Here is a 23309-nt window from a genome sequence, read left to right as displayed (position 1 = left end):
CTCTCTCTCTCTCTCTCTCTCTCTCTCTCTCTCTCTCTCTCTCTCTCTCTCTAAGCGGGCGCATCTTTGGTGATGCAGGGTGATAGCTGGTCATGGGCGTCACGGGGAGGGTGATGTGCGCAGAGGCAGGTCTGCGTTAGAGCGGGAAGGCCCACACATGGGCGTTACATCCTGTACCAGGCGAGGCCTGCGGTAGGCCGTGACGTCACCACAACCCGATAATGACTAGTTTTTTTTCCTAGTCGTGTAGGTTCGCCACCACCCCTGCCTTGGCTGGCCTTGCTCAGTGCTTGGCGGCAGGCAGGGGCGTTTTGCTTATAGGGACTGGCATTGGAGACCTCGTTATGCAGCTGCAGGCTCCGTGGACTCAGAGTGTACACTGCCACACCAGAAACATTTCATGGTGTGGTGGACATGCTCCCCTCGCTTCCGTAATCCGTCCCTCCTCCCTTAAAAAAAATAAAAATAAGGAAAATTGAAAAGAAAAAAGAATAAATAAAAAATAAATAAATAAATAATTGAAATAAAACAAATAGATAAATAGTAATATTAATAGTAATAATAGTAATAATAGTAATAGTAGTAGTAGTAGTAGTAGTAGTAGTAGTAGTAGTAGTAGCAGTAGTAGTAGTAGTAGCAGTGTACTGCAAGTACTGCTACTGCTGCTGCTGCTACTACTGCTATTGCTACTTCTACTGTTACGACTACTACTACTACTACTACTACTACTACTACTACTACTACTACTACTACTACTACTACTACTACTAATAATAATAATAATAATAATAATCCAGGCCGCGGTGTCGGGTGTGGAGTGTTTCTAAGCGGATATCTTGGTCATGCAGGAAATCGAGGTGTCGGCGGCAGTGACTGGCGCCCTTCCCCGCCAGGCTGCTCCTCAAGGCCGGGTCACACACCGCCGGTACCTAAAAAATAGACGCGCCGATTATTCGACTGCATTTCGTGACAGATTTGGGAACATAGAACCTGAATGCTCTTTGTGTCTGAGGTAGGCGAGCGTTGTGCAACACTGGCAGCTTGATTCCTTCACGCCTCATTATATCAAAGGTCACGTTATTCAGTCCAGTATGTAAATAGATATTAATTCTTGACATTGCATTACTTGGAGCCGGGACGCTTTGGGTTGTGATAAGGTGGTGTGACCTTAATGCTAAAAAAAAAAAAAAAAGGTTTTACGTTCTGTCTCAAGCCGGAAAACTGCAAGTGCATGGTAGGAGAGACCTTGTGGTGTGCCGTGATGGTGCCGCTGCAAGATTCATGGAAAAAAAAAGTGTTATGTGCGTGACTGCGCCTACTAATACTGTGTGTGTGTGTCTGTGAGAGAGAGAGAGAGAGAGAGAGAGAGAGAGAGAGAGAGAGAGAGAGAGAGAGAGAGAGAGAGAGAGAGAGAGAGAGAGGTTATTTCGTGGAAGTTGGGAAGAAAGAATTACACCATGGGGCACAACCTTACACTACCCCCGTGGGAACTCTATCACACACACACACACACACACACACACACACACACACACACAGCCGTTATGGTGGTGGAATTATACCATGGAAAGCTGGAAAACTCTCTCTCTCTCTCTCTCTCTCTCTCTCTCTCTCTCTCTCTCTCTCTCTCTTTGTGGTGGTGGTGATGGTGGTGGTGCAGGGTCCGCCACCCGAGACACGAGAGAGGGTTAGGGCAGCGGAGCATCACCACAGGGTCGCCTAGAGTACCCTGCCTCACCACCACCACCACCACCACCACCCTGCTGGTCGCGTGACGCTGAGGGTGCCGCGTTACCCCACCCACCCACCGACTTTGTTTACCCTTACATTGAGCATTGGTCATAATAACAAGATGGGGATGATGAGAAGCAGCAAGGTCAAAACGAAGAGAGTAAAAACTTATGTATACATTGGTCCCTGACTGTATATATTAATGCCCGGAGCGACCCAACGACCTCAAGGAGACTGATCCGTTGACTGATGACACGTAGCACGCTAATCTCCCTCTTGTAACTCAGACGCCTTATTATACCAAAAGAAAAATAGCAGGTGTGTGTGTGTGTGTGTGTGTGTGTGTGTGTGTGTGTGTGTGTGTGTGTGATGCCAGAGAACAAGGCGAGACACTTGATTATTTTGATTAAAGACGGTTAGGCTGAAGGGACGAGGGTGGCGTGACCCAGTTACTTTTTTTTTTTTTTTTTTTATGTAGGAGGGACACTGGCCAAGGGCATAAAAAATCCAACAAATAAAAAGGCCCACTGAGATGCCAGCCCCAGAAAAGTGTCCAAAGTGATAGTCAAAAAATGAAGGATAAACGTCTTGAAACCTCCCTCTTGAAGGAATTCAAGTCATAGGAAGGTAGAAATACAAAAGCAGGCAGGCAGTTCCAGATTTTATCAGAGAAAGGAATGAATGATTGAGAATACTGGTTAACTCTTGCATTAGAGAGATGAACAGAATAGGGGTGAGAGAAAGAAGAAAGTCTTGTGCGGCGAGGCCCCGGGAGGAGGGGAGGCATGCAGTTAGCAAGATCAGAAGGGCAGTTAGTATGAAAATAGCGGTAGAAGACAGCTAGAGATGCAACACAGCGGCGATGAGAGAGAGGCTGAAGACAGTCAGTTAGAGGAGAGGAGTTGATGAGACGAAAAGCTTTTGATTCCACCCTGTCTAGAAGAGCGGTATGAGTGGAACCCCCTCAGTCATGTGAAGCATACTTCATACATGGACGGATAAGGCCCTTGTACAGAGTTAGCAGCTGGGGAGGTGAGAAAAACTGGCGGAGACGTCTCAGAACGCCTAACTTCATAGAAGCTGTTTTAGCTCGAGATGAGATGTGAAGTTTCCAGTTCAGATTATAAGTAAAGGACAGACCGAGGATGTTCAGTGTAGAAGAGGGGGACAGTTGAGTGTCATTGAAGAAGAGGGGATAGTTGTCTGGAAGGTTGTGTCGAATTGATAAGTGGAGGAATTGAGTTTTTGAGGCATTGAACAATACTAAGTTTGCTCTGCCCCAATCAAAAATTTTAGAAAGATCAGAAGTCAGGCGTTCTGTGGCTTCCCTGCGTGAAATGTTCACTTCCTGAAGGGTTGGACGTCTATGAAAAGACGTGGAAAAGTGCAGGGTGGTATCATCAGCGTAGGAATGGATAGGACTGTCATGGCTGCTGCTCAAGCTTGGTGAAACAGTCTGCCTGCCACTGGTGATCTCGGCGACCTGACCCGGAAGCTGTCCCTTCTTACCACTTGCTTGCTTTCTACCAGCTTTGACGGGCTTCGCATCAGGAAATTCGTTTAAGGTGGTTTGTATGAGCGTCCGAGAAGGCATCACTGTAAACCTGCCTGTCTAAGCACGGGCGGGATTGACCTTTAAAAGCCTTCAAACATTAGAAAGGGACTGCTAGATGACCCCATGAAGTGGACTAATGTAAGAGCTGCAGAATTGCCATAGAAAGTGTTCATATGATAATAAAAAAAATATAAAAAAAACACCGACAGCCAAAGGTGTGATGCAGTAGTCCAGACTTTTTACATATCTTGTGCAGTTTCAGTTTTGCCAAGTGAAATGTATCGTTGTTCATAAGAAGTAGCAAGTGTTTGATTGTCATTAGGCTCAGAGGGTTAAGCTGTGGTACTAATTAAGAAACAGTAAGTTTGCTCAACCAAGATTTGAAGGTAATGTACATTCGAAAAAAGAAAAAAAAAAAAGGAAGGAAATGAAGTGACAGTTTGGAATCTACCAGGGTAGTTTTGTAAGTGAAGTGCGGGCAGTAATTAGCCGTGCATTTTTGTCTAGTCTACAGCATAACTCGGAAGGACACCACTGATAGCGGAAGGAGTGGTGGAGTGGTTAGAATTTTTAATACTTGTAATTTTATTTATGCTCATTGAAAATTTTCCTATTTATGTAATCACACGTGGAGGCCGGCCAGGGTTACGTACAGTAGGAAAAGTCAGCAGAGTTGCCTTTCACCTAAGAGAGTGAAAGGAAAAAAATAAAGCAAATGGAGGTCAGTTTAGGTGGGGCGTCTTTTGAAACATCTGAGATTATTAAGGGACGAGGGTAGGATGTTCTCAAAATAACAAGAATTTACTCTTATTACCTAACAATTATGTGCAAGGTTAAAAAAATGGGAGGTAAGGTTTTCATTGCCAGCAGGTGACACAGGTCAGGGTGCACGTGGATGCCTTGCACAGCCCTGCCAGCCACGGTGTATGGAAGACTGTTTGAATACGATAGTGAATACAACATAATACAACAGAATAGTTTCTTTTTTTTTTTTTTAGTTGCTTAGGTGGCTGCGATATGCCTCTGAAGTTTGAAAAGGTACTAGAGTAAAATATAAAGAATACTTAATTAGTGGAGTGTTGAGTGACGCGAAAAGGTAGCATCCGAAGATTGCCTGGCGCCGCATTTTCAAGCATTCCTGCGTGTTATCTCTCTTACCAACATTTAAGAGGCTCCCGTGACAAATATTGTGGTTTTCAAGTGTTTTCTAGTAGTAGTTTAACAAGGAATGGCGTCATCCACGAAAATAGAAGTAGAAGAAGAAGGAGAAGAAGAAGAAAGTCAGTCATGAAAACCCGAGCAATCATCTCTATGGCATTTAAAAGGAATATTTCTTACGTGAGAACAAAGCGTGTCAAAAACCCAGGCCTTGCTTACGTGGGAAGAGTGTGAGCGAGACGACGAGAAAAACAAAAGAAAATGCGAGAGGGTTGAGAGGCTTGGAGAAATTGAGAAAGAGGGAAAGTAGACACAGTGGAATAACCTTGAATGTTGGTGCCACAGGGTCCTTAGAGGGATCAGAGGCAGGGGTGAGCTGTCGGACGGAGGTGGGAAAGTGTAGGTTTTGATGGATTTGTAAGGGGAATTAGAACTGCTATGCCAATGTGTGTGGTGGAGGTGTGGAGGGAGAGAAAACTATGATGATTTGAGATAGAGGGAGAACATTAATAACAACGACTTCCTGGAGGTAAAAGACTTGGAAATAGATACGAACAGTGGAGTGGGTCGTCGAGTAAGCAGTGATAGGAAGAACCTGGGGTGAGGCAACACATGGCAGCTCAAAGATAAGGCAGATGAAGGGTGGTACAGTGGCTGGAGTGTGTGGCAGTGTGGCGGTGCAGAGAGAGAGAGAGAGAGAGAGAGAGAGAGAGAGAGAGAGAGAGAGAGAGAGAGAGAGAGAGAGAGAGAGAGAGAGAGAGAGAGAGGTAAATATTTGTATGCCCCAAGATGTAGGTGAAAGTTGATAGGGGATAGCATTAAAAGGCTTTAGATATGGTGTTCTTGTCAATGTTTGTTGGAGGATGAAATATGCTGGATTTTTTTATTTATTTATTTTTTTTCAATTTTTTAATGTGAAAATGTGAAAAAAAATTACGATGTTTTCTTCTTTAAAAATGTGAGGAGAAAATGTTTAAGATTGATGTCTGTTTTATTTATTTATTTTTTATGTGTATTGGAAACCTAACAAAGACACACACACACACACACACACACACACACACACACACACACACACACACACACACACACACACACACACACACACACACACACACACACACACACACACACACACACACACACACACACACACACACACACACACACACACACACACACAAACAAACACACGAAAAAAAAAACATTTGCTGCTTTAAAAAATAAATAAAATAAACAATAAAGAAGCTTAATATTGATAACCTTAATCGGTATAATCCTACATAAAGTTGTCTTGACATTTCTCTCTTGCCAGTGTGTGTGTCATAGGAAGGAAAAAAAAAAAAATAGAAAAAAAAATAGACTGAAAGCTTAAAAGTTCACCAGTGGAAGGGATGAAAGAGTGGAAATGCTGATCAACTCCTGCATTAGTGAGGTGGACAGAATAGGGGTGAGAGTAAGTAGTGGAAAGTCCCGTGCTGTGAGGTCACTGAAAAAAAGAGGAGGAGGAGGCAAGCAGTTATCATGTTCGAAAGGTGAGTAATATTAATGTTAGTTATGCAGGTGTTCTGATGCTTCTTTCATTATATAGTTCGTCATAAGAAGATGAAAGACGAAAATAAATGAAAAACAATAAATAAAGAATCAGACAAGTTTAAAGAAAAAGAATCGAACGGGAGAGAGAGAGAGAGAGAGAGAGAGAGAGAGAGAGAGAGAGAGAGAGAGAGAGAGAGAGAGAGAGAGAGAGAGAGAGAGAGAGAAAGGCAAAACTAGTAAAAAAGAGAAATATAAACGAAAAAAACAAAACAAAAATACAATCAGAGGAGTGAAAAAGATAAGAATCAGACAAAAGTTAAATGAGTAAAAGAAAATTAATGTTGTTAGGATGTGAGGCGCCATTGTATCCGGCTTAGCTGCTTTCGGGTATACTGTATGTAAAGATAAGACACTGGTGAGGGCTTGACTATAGTGGAGCTTCAGGCTGGTGGATGTATACAGAAAGTTGAAATACTATAGTGGAGAAAATATGTTAGAATAAGTTTTTGGTGGTGATGGTGGTGGCCAGGGTTGTTGTTGTTGTTGTTGTTGTTGTTGTTGTTGTTGTTGTTGTGCTACTTTTCTTCCCTCATGTGCAGTCTTCTTCTTCTTCTTCTTCTTCTTCTTCTTCTTCTTCTTCTTCTTCTTCTTCTTCTTCTTCTTCTTCTTCTTCTTCTTCTTCTTCTTCTTCTTCTTCTTCTTCTTCTTCTTCTTCTTCTCTCCCTCCATGGGCTGTACTGTGGGTGTGTGTGGGGGGGATGTAGTTAGTGTGAGCTGTTTGTTTGTTTGTTTGTTTGTTGTTGTTGTTGTTGTTGTTGTTGTTTGTCTTATATTGTTGTTGCTGTTGTTATTGTTGTTGTTGTTGTCGTCGTTGTCTACTGCTATTATTGTATTGCTTAGTACTTGTTTGCTGTCCACCACCACCACCACCACCACCACCACATGACCCGAGCACCGGTACCAGTAAGAATGTGTCACGTCTGCATCACGAGTCTTGAAAATTAAGGAGTGGGGGGTTGAAGAATCCTTTCTGTGACTGTCCCGTCTCCCTCCCCTCCCCTCCCTTCCGGATGTGTAGTCTCTCTCTCTCTCTCTCTCTCTCTCTCTCTCTCTCTCTCTCTCTCTCTCTCTCTCTCTCTCTCTCTCTCTCTCTCTCTCTCTCTCTCTCTCTCTCTCTCTCTCTCTCTCTCTCTCTCTCTCTTGTTTTCTCTTTGTGTTGACATTTCCTGTGTGTGTGTGTGAGAGAGAGAGAGAGAGAGAGAGAGAGAGAGAGAGAGAGAGAGAGAGAGAGAGAGAGAGAGAGAGAGAGAGAGAGAATGTGTGTAGAGAGAGAGAGAGAGAGAATGTGTGTGTGTGTGTGTGTGTGTGTGTGTGTGTGTGTGTGTGTGTGTGTGTGTGTGTGTCTGTACGGTAAAACGGGCACGAATCCGGAACGCTTATTCAACCTACCAGTAACCACATCCAAGCTCAAGTCCAGGAAAAAAAAAAGAAAAAAATACATACAAGGATCTGTGATTTCCTTAGTAGTGGAAAATTTCCTAATATGAGACGTTCCAGTCCTTCCTGTGTGCCTTGGGGTTAAAATGGCGTCAGGTAATCGTTGAAAACTTGTCCTGATGTTATTGATTATTGTCGTAACTTAAGAAACACAAGGGGGAGATGGTGAATGAAAGAACAGGGAAGCATACGAGAAAACAATAAAGGTAGGAGGAAGAAATTGAAAGAGGAAATTGTTGATAACCCCGGGGCACACAAAGAAGAGATAGAAGACGAAGGAAGAGAAGCATATGAGAGAATAAGAAAGGTTGAAGGAAGAAATTGAAGGAGGAAATACTGGTCAAGAGGGACAAATCATTATGAAAAAAGGAAAAGATGTCTAGTATTTAGTGAGTAAAGTGGAACATTTGTTGAGGATGAGATGTAATTATGGATCTAAAAAAAATATTCATTGTGTTTTTCTTTCCCACATCGTCGTAATGTTGCGTCACTTTCTCTCATTGCTCTTTCCATGGTTATTCTGATGCATTTGTGAGCTGCATGCCTTCTCTTCCTCCTCCTTCTCCTCCTCCCCCTCCTTCTCCTCGTCCTTTCTACTCACTCTCCTTTTTACTCACCGTCATCCTTGCTTTGTCCTCCATTCTAGTGCAAGGGTTAGTCTGCATCTTCACTCTTCCATTCATCCCCTTGGTAACTCGACATCTCTGCCTTTGCCCACTCTCCATTCTTCTTGTGACCTGTTTCAGAAGCAGAGTATGAAGGAATCTCCACAACTATGAATTCGGTCCGTGTTTTTTAGGTTTTTATTATTGTTTTCATTTATTTACAAGGGGTTAGGTATGAAGATGTCTCCGGTACTTAAAAAAAGAATAAATAATGAAACTTTTTAGAACCAATTTTATTTTTTATTATTATTAGTATTATAGAGGGAGTTGGTTCTCTCTCTCTCTCTCTCTCTCTCTCTCTCTCTCTCTCTCTCTCTCTCTCTCTCTCTCTCTCTCTCTCTCTCTCTCTCTCTCTCTCTCTCTCTCTCTCTCTCTCTCTCTCTCTCTCTCTCTCTCTCTCTCTCTCTCTCTCTCTCTCTCTCTCTCTCTCTCTCTCTCGCCTGTATCGGTCGCAGGCTTAGTGTCCCAGGCGGCATGGAGGGTCGGCCTGCAGGTTCCTTTCACTCTTAGAAGCTTGAATGGTTGGTTACCTGTCTGTCACACCTCACCTGCCAGCCTAACTCTGCCCTACACACACACACACACACACACACACACACACACACACACACACACACACACACACACACACACACACACACACACACACACACACACACACACACACACACACACACACACACACACACACACACACACACACACACACACACACACACACACACACACACACACACACACACACACACACACACACACACACACACACACACACACACACACACACACACACACACACACACACACACACACACACACACACACACACACACACACACACACACACACACACACACACACACACACACACACACACACACACACACACACACACACACACACACACACACACACACACACACACACACACACACACACACACACACACACACACACACACACACACACACACACACACACACACACACACACACACACACACACACACACACACACACACACACACACACACACACACACACACACACACACACACACACACACACACACACACACACACACACACACACACACACACACACACACACACACACACACACACACACACACACACACACACACACACACACACACACACACACACACACACACACACACACACACACACACACACACACACACACACACACACACACACACACACACACACACACACACACACACACACACACACACACACACACACACACACACACACACACACACACACACACACACACACACACACACACACACACACACACACACACACACACACACACACACACACACACACACACACACACACACACACACACACACACACACACACACACACACACACACACACACACACACACACACACACACACACACACACACACACACACACACACACACACACACACACACACACACACACACACACACACACACACACACACACACACACACACACGCACGCACGCACGCACGCACGCACGCACGCACGCACGCACGCACGCACGCACGCACGCACGCACGCACGCACGCACGCACGCACGCACGCACACACACACACACACACACACCTTTCTTTTTTCTTTCTTTCTGGGTTAGTAATGAAAATACAGTTAAATGTCAAAACAGGAATGAACGAAAGTCGGCTCAAACTATATGAAACACGACTACAATTAAATTTCAGAATAGAATTTATCACGTTATACATTAAATATATGAATAGATAAATGAAGGTGAAACTTGAATAAATAAGTAAGATTAATGAGAAATACATGAATAATTCTCGTGAACTAATAAGTTGGTAAAGAACTGAATGGGATAAAAAGACGAAGTAATAATGCAAATGAATAAATTAAAGGGAGGTAGAGGACTTGACAGGTGTGGCCAGAGAGGCGGTGTTCACAGTACGAGTACATTGGGCAGCAGACTCGCCAGGTGTCTCAACATTGAGGCAGAAGGGCCAGAGTCAGCAACAACCTTCACAACAATGGTTCCCAAACTCTTTCAGCGTGTTACCCAATTTAACATGCCACTTTAAGCGTGTTGCCATCTTCACAAAATATGGCTAAATTAAAACACTAGAAATATTTTTTGTTTACTGTCTTTGAACATTTTACATCTCTAAAGACTATTGTCATAGATCTCAAGAACATTATCAGTCAGCGGGATGGATGAGGTGTGTGCCTGAAGCAGCCTCAGGCAGTGTGACACGTGCCGCACACGTGGTCAGGGTTGCTGAGTGACTGTGTCCAGAAACACACCTGTCAAGATGCTCCTAGCTTGCCACGCACTCTCACACACAATATTATTTGCTCTTTTCTTGTACTATATAAGAGTTTTTAATGTTAATTGTTGTTCATTTTGACTGTATTAATTAAATATAGTAGGTTTACTTTACAACTTTTCATACAAGACTAACACTAATCCTAATGCCAGGTACCGCAATGTTTTCTTGATTTCCAGAATTCTTCACTTTTTTTTCAGTCATCCCTCCATTACCCCTCCATTACTCTCCATTTACCCACAGTTTGGGAACCACTGCTTTTGAAGATTAGATACGTAAATGGATAGGAATGATAGGTGGGCAGTGGATATCTGTGTTTCATACAGGGGCTGCTACGTGTAGGCCTGCTGGCCTCCTGCACCTTCCCATATTTTCTGTTGTTCTAGCAAAAAAAAATAAATAAATAAAAGATACAAAACAACAACAACAACAACAACCGAGTTTCGTGCTGATAAATCGTCTAAAGGTTTACTTTTTACACATTTAAGGTGACAATAACTTGGTGTGTTCTTCATTGCGTACAACACTTTAATGTTCATATCATGATAAACTTAGGTCAAGTTCAAACTTCACAGATAGTCATCCATTGCAGCGTCCAGCGCCACCTTCATGTAAGCGTAATTGATGTTTGCGGCTTGCCGGCGACACACGCGGGGCCTGAATCATTTGATGGGGGCAGGGCGGGGCGAGGGAGGAACTGGGCACGAGTGGAGGAGCCGTGGCGCGGGTGTTGGTGGGTGGCACAGACTGGTTCAGGCAAGCTGGCGGGGAATTTGGCCGACGCGAGATAACCGGGGCGGATGCGATAACTGGACCTGAGACACGCCAGCATTCCAACACTACTTGATTGCCTCTCTCTCTCTCTCTCTCTCTCTCTCTCTCTCTCTCTCTCTCTCTCTCTCTCTCTCTCTCTCTCTCTCTCTCTCTCTCTCTCTCTCTCTCCCATCGCGTTCTTACTCAGTGCTTACATAATGATAGGTAAAAAAAGTGCAGCAGCATGTTGCCAGGTGTGTTTGGGAGCGTGCACGGCTCGAAGGTCATCTAGTAATGCACATGGCATTATTTGTCCTTGTTACTCTGCTTTTTCTTTTGAAGTGTTTATGTTGCGCTACGTGAATGTTGATAAATGCTATCTCCAGTTGTGCAGAGTGAATAAAGACTGGAAATCTTGGCGCGACACGTCACTCTTCGTGAAGGATGCCCGCCACCAGGGGACGAACGTGGGGACAGCAGAGGCTAGCCCACCAGAACTGACGCCAAGGTTCCTGATGTGACGTAACGGTGAATGGGGTGACCGTCACCGGCACTGCTGTCACTGTCAAGCCTAGATGTGTAGCTTTCCCGGCGCATGTGTGTGGGGCAGTGACAGACAGCTACACCTGTCCCCCGAGGTGGCGAGGCGTGATGCATTATGGACATGCACTTGTCTGTCGACCCCTGCCGCCACTGTTCCGTCCACCGTACTGAAGAAGGTCAAGAGCACCACGCCTAGCGGTGCTCGGCTGCAAATGCAGTGCCTGGCCAGGCAGTGTGAGCGTGTGCTCTGAAGGCGTCACTCAGAAGGCATGTCACAGTTTACTCTGAGAGCATGAGGCCCTGCCATGACAAGCTGTATAAGGGAAATGAAAACACTATAAATAACATGACTAAAGTTTCATACAACCCATAAGTTTCGGGTGACAAGACAGGCTGTGCAGTATGTGAAGGGCGTCTGTGGAGGGTGAAGAGAAGAAATATTTATACAGTGCACCGTTATTATGAGTGTCAGTTTGTGTGTGGATGTTATGTAATGAGGCAGTGAGCCAACACAGAACGTGCTCGGTGTTCAGTGTCCCTGCCTTGGTTTTATGTCCCCGCACGTTCCCTTCACTCAACCCAGGGACGGGGCCTAGCACCACAACTGCACCAGACACTCTTCATTTACCTATTTACTTATTTATATATTATTTACTTATCATTATTTATTTATTTATTTAGTGATAGAGCGTAAAGACACAGGGGAAGGGGACACAACAGGTAGGGTGTTGAACAACTGCCCTCATATCACATGTAGAGAGAGAGAGAGAGAGAGAGAGAGAGAGAGAGAGAGAGAGAGAGAGAGAGAGAGAGAGAGAGAGAGAGAGAGAGAGAGAGAGAGAGAGAACCACGACTGCAAGGTTGGGAATGATGCAGTAAAGCAGAGAAGGGAAGCTGAAATGATAGGCTTTTGATCTCATTCATTGTGGCGACATGTGGTTGATGGCGCTTCCTGCTGGACCCTGCCAGGCGTGACCCCTGCCAGCGTAGCACCTCAAGGAAGGATGTGCGAATGTAAGGGACGCGTAACCACCTTAATAACAGGACATTTAGGTGTGCTTCTGCTAGTTTGCACCGTGACGCCTTGCACATTGACTTGCTGCGTTTTGTCGACGGTGGTGACTTTTGGTGAAGTGTTGGTGTTTGAGTTGTGTTGGTTGTGTTTTGGCTGATGGTGTTGAGTGTTGAGGCAGGCAGGGCTTCACACAACCAGTTGCGCATCTTGGCTAGAAGTATTCATACATTCATATTAGTGGAGTGCTGGAAAAAAAAGAAAATGTTAGTAAAATATATTCGTACAAATAGATATGCATTATTCAAGATAAATATAATCTCATTGTATTTCGTATTCTTTACTCTCTCTTCTTCGTCTTCTTTTTGTTGTTTTTGTTGTTGTTGTTGTTGTTGTTATTATTATTCCACGGTGTGAAGAGGGACTTCCCCCACCACACTCCCCGTGATTGGCTGGAGGATTAGTGCCGCCGCCTTCCCTGCATGTTTTAAAGGTGGGGACGGGGTGTGGGAAGAGGTGGGGGGGGTGCTGAGAGAGAGAGACAGAGACGGTGCACGTAGGACCTGGGAATTCCCTTATGTATACGTTTTGTTCCTTCAGCGAGAGCGTGCGTTGGTTGGGTAACCCCCTTCATGGTTGTTGTTGTTGTTGTTGTTGTTGTTGTTGTTGTTGTTGTTGTTGTTGTTGTTGTTGTTGTTTACATTGTTGTTGTTGTTGTTGTTTATAATCATCATCCTCGTCGTTGTCGTTAAAGTTGTTATTTCCCTTCCCCCTCGCTGTGTCCACTTCACAAAGATTTGCACGAGTAACACCAGGTCCCCCCGCCTCAAAGCAAGGCAGTGCGAGGGCGGGGTATCTCCAATGTCCACGTTTCCCCCTGCACTCTCCACGTGTAATCTTCGCGAGTGCCAGGCAGTATCCGTCACCCGTGTCTTGCACTCACCACAAGGGTCCAGTGGCGCGCTGCAGCGGATCTAGTTTTATAAAGTATGATGTTTACAGTGTAATGTTGTATGTCATATAGTCAAATAAATGTTATGATGGTTGTATTATATACTGCAGTTTTTAATTGTTGGTTGTAATGGGTTTTAGCAACGTCACCATTTATGAATTCGTATTTATTTTCAGAATATTATAGTAACTGCTCTAATGTGCCGTTTTCTTTGTACTATTGTTTCGTTATAGAAAACGGATAAGAGGGGGACTAATGAAAATTAAATGACTACGTTTTCCTCGTGGAGAGTGAGGCTGAATGGGTGTCCCAGGTGACACCAGCGGGCAGGGGCGAGGCCCGGCGGTGGTGACCTCTGCAGTGTCCAGTGTGTGGGCGAGGAGGTGGGGCGGGCAGGTGGTCGTCCACCTGCGCACCAGCCAATCATGAAGGCTGAGGCCTTGTAAAAATATCGCTGCTTGGCACGGTAGCAGCGCAGGGGGCGGGGAGGGGCGGGCAGGGCGGGGCGCCGGTGCCAGGGCATCAAGGTCATGCCAGTGTGTCCTGGGCGCCTTGCCGTACCCACTTGTCCTCCGCCTCGGTGACTCGCCAGCCCCTGCGCAGGGCTTGTCGCTCAGTGTTGTGCGTGTGATCCTTGGCGAGGTGCAGTGACCACCGCGAATCGTGCAGTGTCCACCACCTGGTGCCTTGTTGTGACGTGTGTCGCGCGACGTGTGGCCTGGGGCGTGAGTCCCGGGCCCCGCGGCGGGCGCGATGGCGGGGTGTGGGCGAAGGGTGCAGGGCAGGCGGTGCAGCAGGTAATGCAGCGGATCCCCACCATAGTGAGGCCGGTCGGCCCGGCACAGAATCACGCCCAGCTGTTTGACCAGCTGGTTGTGATCCAGGACCCCATCCTGCCCCGTTCCTGTCCCGGGTCAGCCACCAGTGCATCGGGCACGCCTACGGGCCCTCCTGCCCAGTCCCATTCTTGGTCCAGCGGGGGACACCCACATGCCTCCCACGCTGGACCAGAACACTCGCCGTCAGCTGGACGAGTTTGACGAAGTGGATCAGTCGCATGAAGAGTATGACAGGCCCCTCCCCCCCCGGGGCCCCACGGAACCCCACCACTATCCCCACAACCATGACTTCAACTACCATAACCACTTCCAACACCAGCCACCACCACAACAGCAACACTTCCACCCGCAACACTACCTCGACACGCAGCAGCTCGACGAGCGCAGCCACCACCACCATCACCACCACCACCATCAACAGTATCAGCAGCAGCAGCAGCAGCAGCAGCAGCAGCAGCAGCAGCAGCAGCAGCAGCAGCAGCAGCAGCAGCAGCAGCAGCAACAACAACAACAACAACAACAACAACAACAACAGTTACAACACCAGCTACAACAGCAGCAACAACAACAACAGCAGCAGCAGCAACAACAAACCATGCTTCACAACCACCACCAGCACCACCAGCACCCCCACCAGCACCACAGCCAGCACAGCCAGGGCCCGGAACCCATGAACCTGGGCTGTGACTCCTACGTCCCCCCACACTTCCCCTGCACGCACCCTTCCCCCATGACCTCCCCCCACCTCCACCTCAACACCCCCTGTCCTGTCACGCCCCTCCACCCCCGCGTCCCGCCGCTCCTCGGGTGACCCCATGCCGGCACCCACGCCCACGCCCACGCCCCAGGTGAAAATCGAAGTCACAGGTCCTAACGATGAAACGAACGGAGGCGTGGCGGGGATCCAAGACTAAGGTGTTGGGTCTCCCTCCCTTGGCGTGAGTACTACACCACCACCTGCACCACACCACCACACCTGCGCCACATCACCACCACCAGCTCCACCACATCACCACTACCAGCTCCACCACCATCACCACGCCTGCACCACACCACCACACCACCATTTTCACGTTTCATCACCACAAATATCAGTCACATATACGTATATACCAAAGTAGTAGTAGTAGTAGTAGTAGTAGTAGTAGTAGTAGTAGTAGTAGTGAGCAGGAAAGGGTGCACAGTCCTAATGATGGTGCTGGCCACGCTCCAGTATTTCCCAGTTAATCGCTTAAAAGGAAATTCCAAACCTTGGCATTTCAAACAGCGTCGTAAACTTTCTCCTTCACTCCTTCCTTCCTTCCTTCCTTTCTCTTCCTTGTATTACGCTTCTTCCTCCCTTCCTTCCTCATTCAAGTATTTGTCTCTCTAGCAGTGTGAGTAGTAACAGCAGGAGGGAGGGAGGGACGAAGGGAGGGACCATTTTAGGAGCTCATATGTACTGTTGAGTATAAAGGTTGTTGTCCAATTACCAGCAAAATAGAGTGGGTTGTAATGTTTGGATGGTGACTCGAGGGGGCCGCGCCACATTTCCTACGCCACATTTCCTACAGGACACATCAAATACAAATTAAGCAGTTTTTAGAGTAGTGACATATTTCCTACAGAGATACAGCATATCTCCTACACGCAGTAGGTGTAGGAAATACGCTGGGTATCAAGTTGTTATGTAGGAAATGTGCCTGACACTTGTTTTTGTGTAGGAGCTGCGGCAGTATGGTGCATCCGGCATAACTCCTACATTTATACTGGAAGGCACATGAATTAAAATGGCACTTTTTATTTTTCAGTAAAACTTACATATATAAAATATGGCATTACAATGATATTTTTTTTCATTTCTCACTAAAACGTACGTATATATATAAAAAAAAAATTACTATGGCACATTTTAAACGTAAACTTCAAGCCTGTCTTGAATGGCAGTACGACAAGTGGGACATGTTGCCGGGTTGTTAGCATCTGCTGCTGATACAAGGATAGTTATGCAATCTGCACAGAAGGAGGCATGTCGGCAGGGCAAAAGAACAACTGTCCTTTCCCTTCGCCTTAAGCAGATGCTGCACCGAAGTTCGGGAGGAACATCTTGAGTACCAGCTGCGTTGTCAGGGCCTTGATGCTCATCCCCACTTTCATCAGCACTGTCTCCAGGAAGTTGAAATGCTGAAACAGAGCTATCAAATGTGTAAGCGACAGCATTAATGTATTGGGTTAATGTGTATGTGCCATTCTGTAATTGTTCTTTCAAGTTCTGCCTGCGCTCAATGTTTCTGACAAACTTCTCCTTTTTCTGACGAGTGATGTCCAAGCCAGCATCCACACGTTCAATGTCCTTAGTTGTGTCTGTTATCAGATTATTCAGATGTGTGAGGAAAGTGTAAATGTTTGGCTTGTGCTGGCGGACAATGGCTTTCAGTCTGCTGTGGTACGACTCTGCATCATTGTTAGTTCCACGAGAAAATTCGAAGACAGATAACCGTTGTGGAGTGACTTTTCGAATCCAGTACTCTGTGATGTAGGTTTTGAATGCAGTAATTTTTGGCTGGGAATGATCATTCAAGTCAAAATTTTCTTGGAACAGAGAGTCAACTGCTTCATGCATCTGGTTGGCTGGCACATAACTTAGTGTCATGATCTTTTTGACCCACTTATTAAACTGTTTGTTGTCTTTGTAAAGTTCAGTTAGCCCCAGTTTCTGAATTTTCCGGTACAGGTTTTGTGAAAAGTGGAACTGACAGCCCCCAATCTGAACCTGTGGCCAGCAAGAGCGAATTGCTTTACCAGAACTGCTTTCAAAATCACCCATTGCTTGTTCAGGATTCAGGTTGGGGATGAGTTCCTTCACTCTTTGCATTGTGATATCATACAACTTTTTAGACTTTGATGTCATCAAGGTGAAGATGAGTGGGAATGAATGACCTTTGTAAAATCCAAGTAATGTGAAGAGCTGGTAGAAGAGTGCAGGCACAGTGTAAAAAGTACCGATCAAAATTCCATTCCTTAATTGTGGTCATCAGTGGTACCAGGGTTAGAGAATAAAAAATAATTGCCAAATGACCACTTCCCTGATCTGTGACGACAGATCTGAAGTTTACGTTAAAGGCCTGGGCCTCTAAGCTTTCTAGAATGTTGGCGCACTCCTCTGCAGTGTGTGGTTGCCTCGGTTGAATTCGGCGCTTGGCTCGAAGCATGCTTCGCTCTACAGATGAGAAAGACACATCTGCTCCATGTTGGTGATGTCTTGTTACCCGCCTGAAGATCTCGGAGTTGCTGGTAGAGCCCCACATCCTCAGCAGCCTTCATCTTGAGAGTGTTCCTCAGATCTGTTGCAGCATAGTCGGATGATTCATGGTTGTGACCTTGCGTTGCTCTGATGACACCAGTTGTCTGTAAAATATAACTGCTTAATAATTCGAACAACACCTAACACCACCATCATCACCAGTGACTCTGCCAGTGATCTCCATCGTTTTAACGGAAAACCTTTAGCAGTGAAGTTGATTAAATCTTACCAAACTCCTGGTCTATAACATTTTACAACTGTTCTTACCTCCGACAATACGGCTCTTCCTCCACAGTTGGGGTGATGAATGCAACGCAGGTATAGTTTGTTGTTTCTTGCCACATTTCGGAGGTACCGGAATCCAGAGTTGTCTTTGTAAACCACTGCATTGAAGCGGATGTTCCCCTCAATACTAGCCATGCTTGGTCCAGGCGCAATCGAGTACAATAATGCCGTCCTGTCCCCGTCGAATGGAGAAAAAAATACTGCTGGGTCGAGAACTAAACTCGACCCATGATGTCTGAATGTGAACGATACTACGCCGAACGGATGTATAACAACTTATCTACTTGTTGACTAGTCAAGGTCGGCAGGAGTGTACTGAGCCAGAAGCTCCGAGTTGCAGAGGCGCCAAGCTAGGGGGTGCGCCTGTAGGAGCAATGTAGGAGATGTGACAACATATTATTGTGTGTAGCAGATATGCTGTATCCTTGTAGGATATGTGACAGAACAGGTTTTTGAGTGTAGGAGGTATGCTGTATCTCTGTAGGAAATATGGCATTACTCTAAAACTGGTGTATTTAAAGGATATTTTGACCTGGAGGGTAGTCATTTTATGTGTAGGATATATGACGGATACTTGTTTTTGTGTAGGAAATATGACCATCTATGTGTAGGATATGTGGCAGTACTCCAGTTATTGTAGGCTTGTAGGAGAAGTGACTACGCCCCGACTCGAGATGTATGCGCAGTGTTGTTTGAACTGTTGTACATTTTGCTGATGTTTATCTTAGTATGTTTATTTACTTTTTTGTGTGTGTGTTTTTTTTTTTTTTTACGTTTTATTAGTTTTTTTTTCTTATTTTATCTTGTACTGACCTCGCGCCGAGAATATTTTTGTTTTTTTTACGTATATATGCAGTTGGATTCTCTCTCTTTCTCTCTCTCTCTCTCTCTCTCTCTCTCTCTCTCTCTCTCTCTCTCTCTCTCTCTCTCTCTCTCTCTCTCTCTCTCTCTCTCTCTCTCTCTCTCTCTGATCATATCCTTGTTTACCGGACATCACTCAGAGTAGACTGCCGCCTCAGACGCACACTCAACGTCTTGAATGTTCTGTCGCAAGGGTTCGCTCCTCCTGTGCTGTGTGATGTCGGTCATTATTCTGTCGCAAGGGTCGCTCCTCCTGTGTTGTGTGATGTCGGTCATTATCGCCCCGCACATAACCACCATGCAGGTACACCGACAAGGGCATGATTCGGAAATATATCACGTCATTCTTAACGAAATGGGGATAAACGATGGGAATAATAGATGGAAATAGGTAGATATATTTCATACAGGGACTGCCACGTGTAAGCCTGGTCGCTTCTTGCAGCTTCCCTTATCTCTTATGTTCTTATGTTCTTATGAAACGCTTGAATATGTTAATGTCTGGTGTTCCGCAAGTGGGGGAGGGAAGTATAGCGTGTGGTGACATTTGATACGTCGAGAGCTTAAGTCTGAGTTCTGAAGGAAGATGAAAAGGTTGCGTATTCCCACACACTGAAGGAGGGGTTAAGAAAAATCCACACAACTTATTACATAACGCTCGTATCTGAGTTAACACGTCACTGCCAAAATTGTTCAAGTGTAAAGGAAATAATACCTTACACACTTTCTTGTGAACTTAACTTAGGGGAACTGTGGACTAGAGAAATATTTATATGAGTACAGGAATTTTTTTTTTTTTTTTAAGTTTCTTTAGAAGACGTAGCAGTATGACCTTGACTCATTTCTAACACACACACACACTCACACACATACTGGAGAACAATAGGCGAGTGAGCGAGTTTCCTCCGCCGCCCGGAACTGACTGTGACACCCCCGGAAGCGCTAGAAGCCATATATCACTGAGCAGATGCGCCGGTCCTGTGTCGTTTGGTAATGTGTTGTGCTGAAGGAGAGACCTAGCGACACCTGCCTCGGTCTCCCCCCCCCCCCCCCCCACCCTAACCCTCAGCCCCGTGCCGCGTTACATACAAGTCACTTCCAAGTACATACCACATTCCACATGCTGCTGCCGCTCGCCTTTATCAGTCACACACACACACACACACACACACACACACACACACACACACACACACACACACACACACACACACACACACACACACACACACACACACACACACACACACACACACACACACACACACACACACAAGGAACATTCATACCTTTAAAGATGAATATGACAAATTAACTTTAAAAGACAGGACATTACAAGCTTGACTCAATCCTATAAAAATATAATTAGGTAAGTACACACACACACACACACACACACACACACACACACACACACACACACACACACACACACACACACACACACACACACACACACACACACACACAGTGCCGCTTACCCGCATGTTCAGGACTTCCTGCAGTGTTCCCAGTATTCAGTATGCACTCTTGGAGGCAAGCCAAGGTGTCTAAACCCGACGGGGCGCTCACAGCCACTCGTCAGTAAAGGATGGAACGGTGGAAACCAAAAGCGAATGTACATCTCATGGATAAGAATGCGTCATGAAAAAGAAACGGTTCACGCCGCTTTCCCTTAATTATTAATGATGATTGATGTTAAGAATAGAAATGTAAAGTATGTGAAGTTACTCAGAGGCCAAATGTTTGTGTAACTCATCAGATTGGGAATGAATGGAAGAAACTGGCAGAGAATCCACAATCCCACATTCGCATTCATAGACGCTTTTGTTTTTTGTTGTGTATTGAGAAACTTGATGAGTGAATAGTTGAATGAGTTAAAAGGTGAGACCCTGAGCCCGTCACCTTGCATTAGGACGAGCTGACTGTAAACAAGGTGCTGGGGGAAAGGAGGTGTTGATTCACGGCCATGCTGTACCGGGCAGGCTGGCTGTCGGCGGGGCGGCTCCTCAGGGTTGGGTGGTGATAGCAGCTCGTAGCCATCAGTCTCCCGAGGGCCTGAGCCAAAAGAAAAAAAAGAACAGTAATATATCGTGAACAACAATTTTTAGTTAGCATCACTTCACCACATTTCTCTTTATTTTTTCCAACGTATTTTATGGCTAAGAAAGGAAGTGCTGAGAAGGAGAGGCGGATTATAATAGCCGGCCTTCAGAGGGTTGAAAAAAAAAAGAAGAAAAAATACATAAACTATCGTGGTGATTTAACTTAAAAATCACAACATTTCTTGCCGCGTATTTTACTCTTAAGAAAGGAAATACTTAGAAGAAAAAAAGACAAAGCACAACACTCGCCTTCAGAGGGTCAAGCCAAACGGAAGAAAACGTCGTGAGAGTTTTACTTCACACTGCATTTCATTTGTCTTCTGCAGCGTGTTTTGCACCCAAGAAGGAAAAACACTTGAAAGGCAACAACCACCACAACACACCGTCCAACCAACACAACCATCAGTCGCAGGAGAGTCAAGTTTAAAATAGAGAGAAAAAAAAAATACATAAGCTATCTGTTTAATTATGTCAACTATTTTATGCCTGAGAAGGAAAATACCTGGGAAAAAATGCAAATGACAACCACCAGTCTTCCGAGGGTTAAGCCAAAAACAGAAAAAAAAAAAAGTGTTGACTAGCAAGAATTTTACCTGCGTCACTATTTCTTTTGATTTCCTTCCGCTTATTTTATTTCTAAGAAGGGAAATCTTCAGGTGAGAGAATGTGGGTGCTTGCAGACCTACAGAACACGTACGGCTGGTCAGTGAGTGAGGACGCCGATCAGCTGACCAGGAAGGTGTATGTGTGTGTGTGTGTGTGTGTGTGTGTGTGTGTGTGTGTATGGCGTCAAGGATGGGTTGCATTATTCTAGATTTTTGAACGTGTGAAGGCTGTGGAGGGGAGAGAGGAAGGTGTTTCCAAAACGTTTTAACCCTTTCACTCTCAACTATGCCATTATACCTGCTAATCAGTTTCAGTAACCAGACAATATTACTGCGATGGAACTAAATTACGGGTGGTGAAATACTTAAACGACTGGAAATCATACACAGACTAATAACACAGTAAGTCTATCAAGAGTCAAGAATACATACAAGAGTTTGACAATAGGAAATGTACCCTTGATGATTATGACCACCTCCATTTTTGATTCTTGGCGACGGTGGTGGCGGGGAGGAGGCCAGGCTGTCATATTAGTTACACTCTGCATTGGGGTTAATGGGGATACGGAAGCAGAGAGAGAGAGAAAGAGAGAGAGAGAGGCAAATCTTTACGTCACACAAATCTAGCTCTCCGTTATGTAACTTTCGTTCACACAAATCACCGAGCGACGCGTGGGTGTCAGTCAGGCAGTCGGTGAGGCAAGGTGAGCACCGAGCTATGAAGGTGCAGTAGTATAATGCTTGGGTGTACTGACGGCCGGGAGAGCATTGCCCCCAAGCATGAGTGGGCGACACACTGCCACTCAGGGTGTCACAGGTGTCGCTGCTTGTGTTGTGACCCAAAAAAACGACAAGATGAGGAAGCACGACACTGATTTTGAACTGTTCTGTTTGAGAGTTCTCGTTTTGTTTTATTTATTTATTTATTTTATGCCACTCATCTTGAAGCTACTCTTTTTTTTATTTATTTATTTGTTTCCGCCATATTAGTATTGTTGTAATGTTCAGCATAGTGATACGTATGGTGATTGTTTGCTTTATTCATTACATATATTGTGGATCAAATTTAGGATCTCTCTCTCTCTCTCTCTCTCTCTCTCTCTCTCTCTCCTCTCTCTCTCTCTCTCTCTCTCTCCTCTCTCTCTCTCTCTCTCTCTCTCTCTCTCTCTCTCTCTTTGTTATCTTTCTTTATTTGTAGTAAAGTTGTCATTGCTTTTCAGTCAGCCGTCCGCCATGTTTGTTTTCCCCCGTGAGCTCGGACGAGTGTTTTATTGTAATTTTCAAGCTTTGTATTTATTCATCACCTAATTTTTGGGACTCATTGTACAGATTAAATACTTTTTATGCATAATGATAATGTCTATATTTTCGAACTTTTTTTTTTTATAAATATATACGTAAGTTTTCAATGTGTAATCACCTGATGGGGCGCAGAGAACACTGGATCCTAGCAGGGCTGCCCAAGCTAGGCGTATCTGTAGGAAGTGAATTTCAAGTCAGCCACACCGCGATAACAGCGGGTAACATGACCGCGGCGTGGCCCTGCTCGTGTTCCAGCCAGTGCTGTCACCTTGCAAGGGGGATT

At 45.3% G+C, this 23309-nt stretch overlaps 2 protein-coding genes across 4 annotated transcripts in view; one reads left to right on the top strand and one right to left on the bottom strand.

The window, feature by feature from the left end:
- The window catches only part of LOC135108392 (transcription factor EB-like), a 129921-nt gene that overhangs the window by 4574 nt on the left and 102038 nt on the right, over positions 1 to 23309 (top strand). The window contains exon 1 of one of the 3 annotated variants that reach the window (XM_064019341.1): positions 15384 to 15523. The exons of the other annotated variants lie outside the window; for them this stretch is intronic. Within the exon in view, the coding sequence (XP_063875411.1) occupies positions 15462 to 15523 (62 nt within the window). The 5' untranslated portion in view covers positions 15384 to 15461. Of the gene's footprint in view, positions 1 to 15383; positions 15524 to 23309 lie in introns of those variants that run through there. 3 annotated transcript variants of the gene reach the window in all.
- On the bottom strand, positions 16350 to 18288 carry LOC135108397 (uncharacterized). Its single transcript, XM_064019348.1, has 2 exons — positions 18136 to 18288; positions 16350 to 17972 (listed from the first exon to the last, which is right to left on the bottom strand). The coding sequence occupies exons 1-2, from the start codon at positions 18286 to 18288 to the stop codon at positions 17682 to 17684; spliced, it is 444 nt and encodes a 147-aa protein (XP_063875418.1). The 3' UTR covers positions 16350 to 17681.

Source organism: Scylla paramamosain, chromosome 17 (assembly GCF_035594125.1).
Source record: "Scylla paramamosain isolate STU-SP2022 chromosome 17, ASM3559412v1, whole genome shotgun sequence".
In the NCBI taxonomy this organism is placed as follows: Eukaryota; Metazoa; Arthropoda; class Malacostraca; order Decapoda; family Portunidae; genus Scylla; species Scylla paramamosain.
Note: the sequence above shows the minus strand (reverse complement) of the source record. Positions and strands in the feature narration are given on the sequence as shown.